Source organism: Colobus angolensis, unplaced genomic scaffold (assembly GCF_000951035.1).
Source record: "Colobus angolensis palliatus isolate OR3802 unplaced genomic scaffold, Cang.pa_1.0 Scaffold117, whole genome shotgun sequence".
Classification (NCBI taxonomy): domain Eukaryota; kingdom Metazoa; phylum Chordata; class Mammalia; order Primates; family Cercopithecidae; genus Colobus; species Colobus angolensis.
The window spans coordinates 9,949,995-9,964,684 of NW_012112808.1; the positions used below are offsets into that span (position 1 = coordinate 9,949,995).

General features: G+C 46.5%; 1 protein-coding gene across 1 annotated transcript; it reads left to right on the forward strand.

Annotated features, from left to right (window-relative positions):
* The first annotated feature begins 7,427 nt into the window (after positions 1-7,427).
* Positions 7,428-12,761, forward strand: CSTL1 (cystatin-like 1). Its single transcript, XM_011963449.1, has 4 exons — positions 7,428-7,595; positions 7,927-8,263; positions 11,770-11,880; positions 12,601-12,761. The coding sequence occupies exons 2-4, from the start codon at positions 8,045-8,047 to the stop codon at positions 12,682-12,684; spliced, it is 414 nt and encodes a 137-aa protein (XP_011818839.1). The 5' UTR covers positions 7,428-7,595; positions 7,927-8,044; the 3' UTR covers positions 12,685-12,761.
* Positions 12,762-14,690: the final 1,929 nt, after the last annotated feature.

Sequence of the window (14,690 nt, forward strand, 5' to 3'; positions counted from 1 at the left end):
TGCCCGACCAAATATTCTTCTTTTTATTAGCTGATATAAAAGTCTACAAACAAGTTTTGAAATTAACTTGATGCCTTTATTTATGGCAAATGGGCATAAGATCATTTTGGCAATTTTTATTTATATTATATGTTCTAGGACCTTTCTTATCTATACTTAATATAAGTTATGGTTATGAGCCACAGACACAATTGCTTAAAGGGAAAAATGGTTTATTTCCCACATACTCTTTGAATTCCTTTCACATCATTATTTAATATTACATTAGGAGAAATTTTAGGAAAAAAAGATGCTCATAATTCTACCTACCCAATGAAACATTTTTAATTTTTTAAACGTATATAGTGCTATCTCATTTTTATCCATGAAACTTACACACATGTAAGTATTATTAGGAGTATGGTTGTAGTTTGTATTTTTTGTTTGTTTATGAAACATATATTTTCTCTGTTGCTATAAGTGTTTGTAATTGATTGTTAACGGCCAATAGTTGAATGAATCAAATTTCACAAAACCGTTTTCCACTGTGGTATATTTGGTTTGCATCACATCTGGCTCTTACAGAAACATCTAAGACTGTCTTAGAAAGTTAAATAATTTTCCCATCACTAAATTACACTATCCCAGGCTTATTTAGGGTGCGGTGCTAGCATTTCTTTGTAATCAGGTGGGAAGAACTGGGTCTTCACAAATCTACTCTTAGCATGGTAGTAACTGGCTTTAAAAACAGAGTCAACCCTTATTTTTCAAGGATTTCATATTTGCAAACTCACCTACTTGCTGAAATTAAGTTGCAATCCTAAAATCAACACTTGTGGCACTCTTGCAGTCATTCACAGACACTCAGAGTGGGAAAAAATGTGGGTGGCCTGACACATATGTTCCAAGCTGAGGTCAAACACAGCAACACTCTGCCTTCTTGTTCCAGCTGTTGTTATTTTTTGTTTGTTTGTTTTTTGAGATGGAGTCTCACTCTGTCTACCAGCTGGAGTGCAGTGTCTCGATCTCAGCTCACTGTAACCTACACCTCCTGGATTCAAGCAATTCTCCTGCCTCAGCCTCCCAAGTAGCTGGGAATACAGGCACATACCACCATACCCAGCTAAGTTTTGTATTTTCAGTAGAGGTGGGGTTTCCCCATGTTGATCAGGCTGGTCTCAAACTCCTGACTTCAGGTAATCCACCCACCTAGGCCTTGAGCCACCACTCCCAGCCTTGTTCCAGCTCTTATATTGTTAACAGGTGTCCTTTTTCACAGCCTGTTTACTGCCACATTTTGCAATTTTGTGGTTTTTTTTTTTTTTTTTTTTTTAAGAGGTGGGGTCTTGCTGTGTTACCCAGGTTGATCTCGAACTCCTGAGCTCAAGTGCCTTCAGCCTTGGCCTCCCAAAGTGCTGGGATTACACGTATGAGCCACCACATGTGGTTTCAGTTTTGTGCTTTTTTGGTTGGCGATTTTGCAGTTTAAAATGGCCCCAGGTATAGTGCTGCAGTGCTATCTAGTTCCTAAGCACAGGAAGGCTGTGAGGTGCCTTATGAAGAAAATGTGTCTTAAATAAGCTTCATTCAGGCATTTGCAGAGCTGTTGGTGATGAGCTTGATGATAACGAGTCAACAATATATATTTTAAAAGACACCTCTAACTAGAAACACACATAAAACGAGGTTGTATATTGATCAATTGGAAGAAAGTGTTGTAACCAGAGACTCAAGGAAACCAAGCCTTGTGTTTTTCCTGGGCACAACGGTTTAGCATTTACTACTTCTGTGTTTGCAGAGATTTTATAGAAGATAACTTCTGCAAATGACGAAAATCGGCTGCACATTGGGAGAGTATCTGGACAAAGAAATGAAATTAAGTCAGATCATAGAATCTCCCTTTCCCAATCCTTAAAAGGAATGGGTAAAAAGGTAAAAACTAGCAGCTCTTCAAGAGAATTAAGACAGAGGGAAATTGTCTGGTACTGGCTAATTTCTGTTTGCCCCCTAACCCCACTTGCTACCCCTCTGTTATGGTTAATTTTATGTGCCAACTTGACTGGGCCACAGAATGCCCAGTATCTGTTAAACGTTATTTCTGAATGGGTCTGTGAGGATGTTTCTGGAAAAGGTCAGCATTTGAATCAGTGGACTGAGTAAAAGCAAATGGCTTCCAATGTGAGTGACACCATCCAATCCAATCTACTGAGTGCCCGAGTGGCAGATGGTTGAATTAGCTCTGCCTGGCTGTTTGGACTGTGACATCAATCTTCTCCTGTCCTCAGCGCTCCTGGTTATTAAGCCTTCAGACTTGGGTTGGAATCTACACCCGTGGCTCTCTGGCTCTCAGGCCTTCAAACTATACCATTGGTTGTCTTTGGTTTCCAGCTTGCAAACAGCAGATGGTGGACTTCGAGGCCTCCATAATTGTACAAGCCAATCCTTTATAATAAATATCTTCATATCTATGTGTTTCTCTGGAGAACCCTGACTAATGCACTTTCTCCATGCTGCTCTCTGCTCCACAACACAGGCTGCTGTGGACTCCATCAGTAGGGCTCTTGTGCCCTATAACTTCTGTTTGTATTTGACAACAAGATGCCTAGGCATGAGGTAGAGGACAGAGGGGACTGAGATCATGGTGTTTGTCCCCTGCTCCTTCCACAAGGTGGCCAGCTGGCACTCCAATTCTTTCTAGATTGTTTACCTCATCTTTCAGGCTTAGAGTTGCTGGCATGGCTCCTGCTAGCTGCAGACACTTGCCCTGTGCCCTGGGGTTTCTGTGCACCTGCACCATTCTCTGCATGGAAACTTCTCTGAACCCTCCTGCTGCAAGTGTGCCTGTGCTGACTGTGGAGACCCAGACTGACATGCTCCCCAACTCATTGGATGAGGCCAGTATAACCTTGAAACCCAAACCAGGAAAGCACAATATGAGAAAAAACAATCATCAGCCAGTTTAACTCATGAAGATAGATACAAAAATTCTGAAGAAAACATTAGTAAACATACCATGCACAAATATCTGGATGGATTATGGACATAAATGGGAAATGCTAAACTTTAAAAATTTCAGAAAAAAATTATTTAAAAGTAGCTTTATGACCTTGATTTCCTAAATAAGACATAAAAATGCAAACCATGAGAGAAAAATCAATACATTCTTTCCATTAAGATTAAGAATATTTTTTCATCAACATGCCATAGACAAAATGAAAAGACAACCACAACCCAGAGGATGACATTTGCAAGAAGGATAAAAAAAATCCTACGAATCAATTGAAGACAACCAAAAAGAAAAATGGGCAAAAGAGTTGAACCTGAAGTCTTAATTACAGATTTCAACAAACTCTTGGCCCTCTTCTGCTTTTGCTGCTCATTACTTCAGTGGGAAGAGCATCTGCTTACAGAAAACCAGAAAGATCTCAGGAGAAGGTGGAAGCAAGATTGTCGCGGCCTGCAGAATCCACCTGCTTTTTCTTTGCTTTCAAAATGGAACCTGATGACTATTTAAGAGCTGATAAACAGATATCGTGTTGTGGAAAATGTCTGCAGAAAGGAGACCAAAGGCTGGGTGAGGACGATGACCTCCCCATCAGCCCCTCCACCCTGGGCATCCTTGGCCTCTTGTGACACACTGACTTTTTAAGCCTTGTGATTTCTCAGGTTTCTGTGTCTGGAAAGAGAAAATGTACCCTGGGACCTTTGGAGCGATGCCAGTTTGGAGCCATCTGTAGCACCGCCTTGTTTGCTGACATTCTGTGCGCCTGCCACTGGCCTGCTCCCTAGAATCGGAAGGCATTTCCAGCCAAGGTCAGCCATGTTCTCCTGCGGCTGCCCTGGAGGCAAGGGCTCAGGGCTGCAGTGGGAGCTGCTGCTGGCAGTGTGGACTCTGCTCCCCTACCCCCGCCCTGCAGCCATAGCTGGGAGAGTCCTCAAGCAGGCACAGACTGCTAACCATTCCTTCCTGGGCCGTGTTTGGAGGGTGCCCGGCAGCAGATGGGTCGCAAATAGATTTGCTTTCTGGCTGGGTTATATTCAGGTCAGCAGCCAGCCTAGAACAGGATTATTTAGGGGAAAAAGCAGAGCTTGTCAAATAGTGCTACACGCAAAAAAACAGAAAAGAGAGAGTGGAGAGAAGAAACCAACTGAGATCAGCCGTGTTGTTTACAGAGGATTATTTGTTTCCCCAGAGTGATGGGAAAATTTCAGATAGCAGATGTAAGCTGATGGAGAGAGTGTCACAGTGTGACCCTTTCCCAGCACCAATGCCATATCTACTGGTAAAGGAGTGATGAAAAGCTACAGCCAGGAAACTCCCTGTCTGCAGGTTCCTCAGCCCATGCAAGCAGAGCCTGCTGGGATAAAACACATCACCATGTTCTTGTTTATTTCCTGCTTCTCCTAGGAGCTTGACTGATAAAGAAATCCTGAGGTTGGTCATCAACAGAGAGAACCAGGAAGTTCTGCAACTCATAGAGGGCCCCTGTGGGACACGCACCATCTCAACCACACAGCACCAAGCCACGAGTTGATCCAACAGGAATCCCACACTTGCCATCATGCCTGGTCCAGCAGTGGCCTGTTACCAGGTTCAGCTCATGAGATGGAGGCCTGGTTTGCTGGACTCCTGGGAAAGATTCCTTCCTTCCTTCCTTCGTTTCTTCTTTTCTTTTCTTTCTTTTCTTTTCTTTTCTTTCTTTCTTTCTTTCTTTCTTTCTTTCTTTCTTTCTTTCTTTCTTTCTTTCTTTCTTTTCTTTTCTTTCTTTCTTTCTTTCTTTCTCTTTCCTTCCTTCCTTCCTTCCTTTCCTTCTTTCCTTCTTTCTTTCTTTCTTTCTTTCTTTCTTTCTTTCTTTCTTTCTTTCTTTCTTTCTTTCTTTCTTTCTTTCTTTCTCTTTCTTTCTTTTCAGACGGGGTCTTACTCTGTGGGATAGGCTGGAGTGCAGTGGCACAATCACAGCTCACTGCATTCTAGACCTCCAAGGCTCAAGCGATCCTTTCACCTCACCTCCAGAGTTGCTGAGACTATACAGGTGTGCTCCCCGGCTAATTTTTGTGTTTTTTTAGTACAGATGGGGCTTCACCATGTTGGCCAGGCAGATCTTGAACTCCTGGCCTCATGTGATCTGCCCACCTTGGCCTCCCCAAAGTGTTGGGATTACAGGTGTGAGCCACTGCACCAGGCCAAATTGCACATATTTAAAGTGTACAATTTGATGAGATTTGTCATATGTATGCATCTGTGGAATCATCACTACAATTCATACAACAGACATGTCTATCACCTGAAGGTTTCTCATGCCCTTTTGCAATCCTTCTCTCCTGTGCCCCTCATTCCACGGACATGAGCAGACCCCACATTTCCTGTTATTCCATTGTCTAACCAGAGCTCGTATTTTTCCCTTCTTTTATTGGCAAGAACAGGGCTCCTATTTGTTATGGCCAGCACTCCTAATTTACTCTTGTTCCATGGAAATACTCAGACCACTACTTTTCCATTATTTCATGGCAGTAACCAGACAACTAAGTCCTCTATTTCCCTTTGTTTTGTCACTCAGGCTGGAGTGCTTGGTGCGATCTCAGCACATTGCAGCCTCAACTTCTCTTGGGCTCAGGCGATCCTCCCACCTCAGCTTCCCGAGTGGCTGGGACTAGAGGTATGTGCCACCATGCCTGGCTAATTTTTGTATTTTCTGTAGAGACAGGGTTTCATCATGTTGCCCAGGCTGGTCTGGAACTCCTGGGCTGAAGCAATCCTCCAGCCTCAGCCCCCAAGCGTCAGCCAGTATGCTTTGCCCCTATTCCATGCTGTAACCAAGCTCCCTGTCTCCCTTTACACATGCACCTTACCAGAATCATATTTTTTCCTGCTTCCATGTCCAGAGTCAGAGATCAGCGTTCTACTGCCACAAGCTAAGGAATGCCAGTGTGACCTGTTAGGCCCCTTGCATCTCATCTCCTTCTGCAGCATAGCCAGGGTCTATGTTTTCCTTTTCTTCAATTAAAATTGCCAGTGACTCATTTTCCTCTTTACAGACATAACCAACTCCCATGTTTCTTAAGCAGATTTATTGTTTATGCTTTGAGCCCCACGTCCATGGGGTTTCTAATACGGCCCACCCAATGTTATTTTTCCTCTCTACGGGCCTCAGTCTGACAGGAGTATTCCAGGTGTCCAGGGGGTCCTGAGATGACCCAGGTCTGAGTGGCCTGCTCGATTACTCAGAATCCTTCATTATCTATTCTACAGCAAGTGGCCCTCGGCAGCTCAGGCTCAGGGAATTTCAAACGTATCACCTCCACCGGCTGGACAAGTCCTCTCGAGACAGGCTCTGGGGCCAAGGGAGGATGTTGTGACAGGTCCTAGCAACATTGTCATGATGGAAGGTGGCCTGGCTTCCGGGACAGGAGGGACCTGACCAGGCCAAGGGTTAAGTGTGGGTTCAGAGTCACAGAAGAATCACGAAGAAGATGTTCTTATGCACCCGACACCTGACTTGGGAGCAGGTTCTTTGCCTATATCCAGTTAGTCTCTACCACAATCCAAGAGGAGTCTTTCTCCCCATTCTCATATTACAGATGAAGAAACTCAGCGTAGGGAGATGAGGTAAGTCTCCTAGAGTCCCCAGCGAAGGACTTGAGCCAGGACAGTTGGATCCTAAGGCTCCTGCTTCCCCTGCCTCAGCACGCTACTCTTCACAGAACAATGCTTTATTTCGTTTTGGACATTTTAACCTTTATTTTGGAAAAATTTCAGACTTAAACGAAGGTTGCAAAAATAGCGTAAAGCATTCTCATATACCCTTCATTCCACTTCCCCAAATTTTAACGTATTATACAATCACAGTAAAACGGTGAAAACTAGAATATCAATATTCACGCAATACTATTAACTAATCTGCAGATTTTATTCACATTTCATCAACTATTCCACTCATGTTTTGTTCTGGTGGGATTCCATTTAGGGTGTTTTATCTGCTGCTTTTTGTTTTTCCTTTTTCCTTTTTCTTTTTTTTTTTTTGAGACAGAGTCTCACTCTGTCACCCAGGCTAGACTGCAGCAGAGCCATCTGGCTCAGTTCAGCCTCCACCTCCTGGGTTCAAACGATTCTCCTGCCTCAGCCTCCCGAGTAACTGGGACTATAGGTGCACGCCACCACACCAAGCTAATTTTGTATTTTTAGTAGAGACGGGATTTTACCATGTTGGCCAGGCTGGTCTCGAACTCGTGACCTCTGGTGATTCACCTACCTCAGCCTCCCAAAGTGCTGGGATTACAGGAGTGAGCCACTGTGCCCAGCCAGTAAATGTTTTTAAAATAGGGCACTCATGGACTTTTGGGGGTAAGTGACACCTAATCTTCAGGGGTCTGCAGGATAATTTCTAAATGGGGCTCACAGCTTATTCCTCCCTCATAGGGAGGCTGCAATTACCTCACAAAGCTCCCCTAGGGTCACAACAAGGTAGCAAAAGCCAGGGCAGGGCCTGCAGGTACAGGGGGATCCTGCAGGCAGAAATCTGTGGTGGGCAGGCGGCAGGTGAGCAAGGAGAACGTGTCTCTAAAGGAAGCACAGGGAACAGGTGGTGGCTTGGTAAGACAGTTGGAGCCCAAGGTAGGTAAGAAGAATGTACCACCTCTTGCTCCATATGACTGCTTCCTTATATCTCAGTTCAGATATTACCTTCTCCATAAGGCCTCTTCCCTTCCCGTAAGTGATGCTTCTCTATGACCCAGATCCTATTGCAGAGCACTGTAGGGGCTGTTCTGGGGGCTTTCTTCCCTGAGACCTGTGAAGGCAGGGAGAGGGGCTTGCACATCTTGGCAGCTGTTTAAAAATTTTGCTTGCCTGGATCACCAAAGAACTGAATGGGTGGTGTAAATGGGTGGAAAATGAACTGACTGGAAAGTGAGTGACAAGGTTCAGTTTGAATCTCTGTTTAAATGCAGGCAGGCCATCCCCCAGGAAAGCCTGTGTTGGTGAGGGTCACCGTGGGAGAACAAGGGAGCCTGGCACCACCACACCCTGGGAGGTGCAGTTGGGAAGAAGGTTTCCGAGACTGTAGACATGGGGATCAGATGCTGGAGAAACCCCCTGTTGCTGCTGATTGCCCTGGTCCTGTCAGCCAAGCTGGGTCACTTCCAAAGGTGGGAGGGCTTCCAGGAGAAGCCCATGAGCAAGAAGAACATGAATTCAACGCTTAACTTCTTCATTCAATCCTACAACAATGCCAGCAACGACACCTACTTATATCGAGTTCAGAAGCTAATTCGAAGTCAGATGCAGGTTTGTACCTTGCTCTTCCCAGACATCAGCAGACCCCATTCTTACCCTTTCAGACATGTGAGGATTCTGGGGTGGCTCCCGAAACAACCGAGCAGTGGTTCTCCGTGAGGTCCCGAGTGGGGAGCATTTTCATTTGTAGTGGGTCCATTGTAGAGTTGTTCAGATCCCAGAATGTCCTCAGCCATGCTTCTAAAATGCTTTTCTAAGGACTGGCATAAACTCTAACTCCATTACATTTAGAAACAAAAATGTTCACTGAGGATTAAACCCTTCCTTCCTTTCTCTCTCTCTCTCTCTTTCTTTCTTTTTTTGAGATGGAGTTTCACTCTTGTTGCTCGAGCTGGAGTGCAATGGCATAATCTCAGCTCACTGCAACCTCCACCTCCCGGGTTCAAGCGATTGTCCTGCCTCAGCCTCCCGAGGAGCTGGGATTACAGGTGTGCGCCACCATGCTTGGCTAATTTTTTGTATTTTTAGTAGAAACAGTGTTTCACCATGTCAGCCAGGCTGGTCTCGAACTCCTGACCTCAGGTGATCTGCCCGCCCTGGCCTCCCAAAGTGCTGGGGTTACAGGCATGAGCCACCACGCCCAGCCAACTCTTTTTCCTTGGGAAGAATTGCCTTTCATTCTGATATTTGACCCTGCCAGAGTGACAGCAAGGATGATTTTGCTCCATTTAAAGTTCTCATTTTGCAAAATACAAATATTCTCTGTAGGCCTGTAGCCCCCAATATTTTTTCAATGTCCAGGGTTGTAAAATTCAAAACTGAGTTTTCTGTGTTATACAAACTTCAAATTACACAGAGGGTTTATTCTGGAAGTGGAGGGGATGTGAGAAGTAGGGTTCAGCCAGATCACCTCACCTTCTGTTTTACATATAAAATTTCTCTGAAATATATTAATTGAAGGATAATAGAAGAAAGAAGAGTTGTTTGGGAACCATTTTTATTGGTCCAACATTTCCTCAAGGTCAGATAATAAATTATAGAGTCACCCTTGGTGTCCATGAGGAATTGGTTCCAGGACCCCTCAGGATGCCCACATCCACGGATTCTCAGGTCTCTTGTGTAAAATGGAATAGCATTTCCGCATAACCCATGCACATCTTCCCACATACGGTAAATCATTTCTAGATTAATTATAATAATTGGTACAGTGTAAATGCTATGTAGATAATTATTATACTGTACTGTTTAGCGAATAATTACAAGACAAAAATGTTCGGTATAGAGGCAACCACACATTTTTTTCCTGAATATTTTGATGCACAGTTGTTTGCATCCATAGATGTGGAGCTCGTAAGTACAGAGGGCCGACTGGAAGTTGGGGCAGCAACAATGCTATGTCCTAGTTCAATTAGCTGGATTTGGGAAAACACAACCGGCTATGGGAAAGCTCTTTGGCCAGAGAGTAAGGCAGCTGGAACTGAGAGAACCCGCAAGGCAGGAGGGCAGGGTGGGCAGGACCAGTCAGTGTAGGTCAAATGCTTATCCCAGGGCAGACTGTCCCATGGACTAGCTCAGTGAGGCACTACTACCACAAGATGGCGATGTTGTCCATTTGGTTCTTGGTTCTTCCTCGATTGGTTGAGACCCCAAGGAGGCTTGTCTTGTGAAATCAATCAATTACCATTAAGTTAGCTGTTAAAGAATAATGATGAGCATTTGATGTCATTCATATTGATAAGGAGACAGAGCAGGCGTGCCTCCTGGTAGCTGGGTGGACCTTGGCATGGGCCTCTGGGCACCCCCACACCCAGACAACGATTGTGTCTGTCCTTACACGTCACAGAGGGGACAAGGGCAGGCATGGAGGGCTGTCAGGTGCCTCTGGGGCTTCACGCCCAGCTCCTTCTGATCGAGGCTCTTGGTCAAGTGACATCCAGACTCTCCAGGCCTCAGTTTCTTCACCTGCAAAGTGGCTCAGAATAGGAGGGAAGTACTTATCACAGTGCCAACATCTAATAGCACTTGTAAAAATCTTTGCCGTTATTACTACTACTCCTGTCATTATCAAACAAATAAGTCTAATAACGAACAACTCTTTGCGCACTGGAACGTCAGCTGCAGTGATGACTGGTGGTTTAGTTTTTTCTTACATTCCGAGCATGCTGAAAGTCAGTGTGACCATGCCTGGTATAGCCCTGCAAATGCCCATGTTTGGATGGCCCCTGCATGCTTGGGTGCTGGGAGCCTGGTACTGCCCTCAGGCCTAGCCCCCCTGCTGCCCTGGCCCAGTATTTGCTAAGGGTGTCTTCCTCCCAGGAGCAGTGTGGGCACTCTCTGCGTCAGTCACCACCCCAGAGACAACCAAGCCCTCTCGATGGGCTTGACCAACAGTGACAAGGCAAGGCAGCAGGGAGCCTCCCAGAGCTTCTCCTGCACTGGTGAAGATCTACTAATCCACACATCTACTCAGGGAATCCAGCTCAGAACCGGACAGGGAACTGTAACCCCCAAGCTCTCTGTTAGAGTCTCCCTGCTGGGCATAGGACCTCCCTGCCCACAAGAGCTTTTCCAGGCTCCAGCCCCTGTAGGGTTCATGGCCTCACACTTGATCACAAGTGAAAGAGCCACGGGGAAATCCCTGACATGCGTTCTCCATGGCTCGTGTACCCACCACGCCTCCTTCCTTCATTTCTGTACACGCTAATAGGAAACTGGCATTATTCTCCTTGTTTCCTAGATGAGGAAACTGAGGCTCAGGAAAATGGAGGGACTCCCCCATGGTGACAGAGTCTGCAGGGGATAAAGCCAGATTTTGTGTTCTGTCACTCTCCTAACACCGAATCTGTTTCAAAGTAATGCTGCAGACACTTTGCTAAAACATTTAATAATTTATAATTATGAAAATATTTAAAATGTATTTTATACATTAAGGGAAATGCATGCTTCCATTTAGCCCACATAACAACTCCATGCGCAGGCACAAATGTGATTTGTACTTCGTAAGTGGAAAAGCTGAGGATGCCAAGTAGCTTGCTCAAGGTCAGTTAGTAAATGGAAAAGCGTGCCCCAAATCAATTTGATTTCAAAACTGTTTTTGACTGTATTGCTAAGCTGCCTTCCGCTAGGTTGGTCAGGAAGGATAGTAGGGAGACAGGAAGTGGCAGAAGGGACTGGGAGGGTGGGGACAAGATGCTGACTCTGTTACATTATGACTCTGTTACATTATGAAGGCCACATGAGCCAGCCTGGGAGTGGCCTGTGGTGGCCAGGCAACCCAGCTTGATGTTACCTCTTCTGTCCTGAGGATGGAAAGGGGGCAGGTGAGAAGCTTTCTGTGGCTGCCGCAGCAAACCAACCTATGATCAATGGCAGCTCTGGCTGCCATTGCCCTCCCTCCAGCCAGAAGTAGGGAGAAGGGAGCCCTGCTTTTGGTGGGTAAGCTCTGGGAACAAGGACTATGGCTCTGGGGGCTTTACTCTCAGTCCTAGCTTCTCCAGGAAAGGTTCAGCCACTGGATGCTTGGAGTCCACACTAACAGCACAACTGATTCCCTGCAGCTGACAACAGGAGTGGAGTATATAGTCACCGTGAAGATTGGCCGGACCAAATGCAAGAGGAATGACACGAGCAATTCTTCCTGTCCCCTGCAAAGCAAGAAGCTGAGAAAGGTGTGTAGTAGGAGTCATCCCAAAGGGACTCGTGAAGTGAACATTTTAAAAAGCAACAGCAAGAAGTTGGCAGTTTTTCCACTTATGTGGATTGGGGCCAGCTGGGGCCCAGCCCTGGAGCTGCCTGGCACCTCCTAAGGGGGAAGGAGGGAGGTTTTATATTTGGGCTGGTACAGCCCTGCATCCAGGCCTCTAGTCGCCTGGACCCTTCTCCAACCTGGCCCGCTTCTCAGACCCTCTGTGTGAAAGTAGTGTTTCCCTTTCCTTGGGGTCCTTCTTCTGTCTTCTCTCTCCCTCTCCAGGTCTCTAAGCATTGCCCAATTTCCTCCTTGTTCCCTCCTATTTTTCCTGGTCTGTCAGTGGCACCCCTTGAAAGCTGGCAGATACAAGTGGCTCCCCCATGCCTAAGGAGGTGCAGGAGGAGGGGACGATGCTATTGCTCCTTGTTGGCCTGCCTGGTCCATATCATAGGGTCCTGCCAGGCCGCAGGCTCCAGCTGCACCTGCTGTGGGTCCCAAGTGGCTGGGTAGGGGGAAGACAGGGTGACATTCCTGTTGCAGACTGGCCCTCCTTTCTGTTTCTACCCTTGACTGTGGGCAGCTCCCCTCTCTGCCGATGGGGTTCACGAGCAGCCACAGGGACAGACCTGGGGAACAGGTGCCTGTTGCTCGCTTTTGAAAAATACTTCCCCCAAAGTCTGTTTTCTTTCTTCTTCCACAGAGTTTAATTTGCAAGTCTTTGATATACACCGTGCCCTGGATAAACTATTTCCAGCTCTGGAACAATTCCTGTCTGGAGGCCTGAGCATGGGAGCAGAAACCTTGGATGAGGGGTCAGACAATTGAGTTGTGCACTGGCTGTTATTAAACTGTAAAGGATCATGTCTCCCTCATTGGGGTCTCATTACACATGCACACACACACATGCAAGCACACATGATTGTACACGCACACACACATGCACACACCTTCACAACCTCCATACACAATGCACACACTCACGACACCCTCACACTCTCACCACTCGCATACAGGCACACCCACTTTAACAGCCTCACACACTCATCCACCCTCCCACCCACTCACTCATACATGTCAAACACATGCACACTCACTCACACACCCTTTCAGTGGTCTTCAGGGGTTGGTACAATCTTTTCTTTCTTTCTTTCTTTCTTTTTTTTTTGAGACACAGTCTTGCTCTGTTGTCCAGTCTGGAGAGAAGTGGCACAATCACAATTCACTGAAGCCTTGACTTCCCCGGGCTCAAGTGATCCTTTCACCTTAGCCTCCCAAGTAGCTGAGACTACAGTAGCACACCGCTATGTCCAGCTAATTTTTTTTTTTTTTTTTTGAGATGGAGTCTCGCTCTGTTGCCTAGGCTGGAGTGCAGTGGTGCGATCTCGGCTCACCGCAACCTCCGCCTCCTGGGTTGACGCCATTCTCCTGCCTGTCTCCCAAGTAGCTGGGACTACAGGTGCCCACTGCCATGCTTGGCTAATTTTTTGTATTTTTAGTAGAGACAGGGTTTCACTGTGTTAGCCAGCATGGTCTCCATCTCCTGACCTTGTGATCTGCCCGCCTCAGCCTCTCAAAGTGCTGGGATTACAGGCATGAGCCACCATGCCTGGCCATCCAGCTAACTTTTTAAAACACTTATTTTTGTAGAGACAATAGCTCCCTTTGTTGCCTAGGCTGGTCATGAACTCCTGGGCTCAAGTGATCCTCCTGCCTCAGTCTCCCAAAGTGTTGGGATTACAGGCGTGAGCCACCGTGCCCACCCAGCTTGTGTAATTAGAACAGAATGTTCATAATCATTGGGGAAACCTCATCATTCTTTCTTTTTCAAAGAGACGGAGTCTCCCTCTGTTGCCCAGGCTGGAGTGCAGTGGTGTGATCTCTGCTCACTGCAAGCTGCGCCTCCTGGGTTCACGCCATTCTCCTGCCTCAGCCTCCCGAGTAGGTGGGACTACAGGCACTCACCACCATTAGCCCGCCCAGCTAATTTTTTGTATTTTTAGTAGAGATGGGGTTTCACCGTGTTAGATGGTCTCGATCTCCTGACCTCGTGATCCGTCCACCTCTGCCTTCCAAAGTGCTGGGATTACAGGCATGAGCCACCATGCCCGGCCTGAAACCTCACCATTCTTTCTACACCACCCCACCTCTCTATGGCTTTTCGGAATGTAGCATGTCCCTGAGTTCTGACCGTAGTGTGGGGAGCCCTATTTCTTCCCAGCACACACACGACACTGTGACTCACACACAGTTTTGTGAGTGTATCTGAGATTCCCAAGACCAAAATCACATTGAGGGACTCACTAGAGGACTCACAGGACTCAGCCTAGTGTCATTCTCACAGCTGTGATATGACAACAATGGGACACAGGGCGAAACCAGCAAAAGCAAAAGGTCCAGAGAAAACCAGGCGGGAGCTTCTGGAGTCCTCTCCCAGTGCCATTACACAGAGGACACTCAATTCCCCCAGAAGTGAGCTGTGACAGTATGTGTCACAAGGAAGTTCCTTAAAACACAGCAGCCAGGGTTTTTATTGGGGGTTGGTCATGAAGGCAGCCTCTGCCTGGCACATGCCGAAATTCCAGACTCCTAGAGGAAAGCAGGGGTTCAACATCAACCTCACTGCTATACAGAGAGTGTAGACACACTGAGGCCCTCTTATCATGTAGGAAAAGTTTTCCATCGAACTGTTGACCCTCCAAATTCTCAAACTCCAGCCAAGGCCAGCCTTATAAGCAGCCTGCCTTCCTTCCTTCCTTCCTTCCTTCTTTCTTTCCTTTTTTTTTTTTTTTT

Bases quoted from the DNA above. Each gene is read 5' to 3' on its own strand.
- CSTL1 (XM_011963449.1), top strand. From the start codon at position 8,045: ATGGGGATCAGATGCTGGAGAAACCCCCTGTTGCTGCTGATTGCCCTG. The intron at 8,264-11,769 runs GTTTGTACCTTG...GATTCCCTGCAG, and splicing joins TAATTCGAAGTCAGATGCAG to CTGACAACAGGAGTGGAGTA. The intron at 11,881-12,600 runs GTGTGTAGTAGG...CTTCTTCCACAG, and splicing joins AAAGCAAGAAGCTGAGAAAG to AGTTTAATTTGCAAGTCTTT.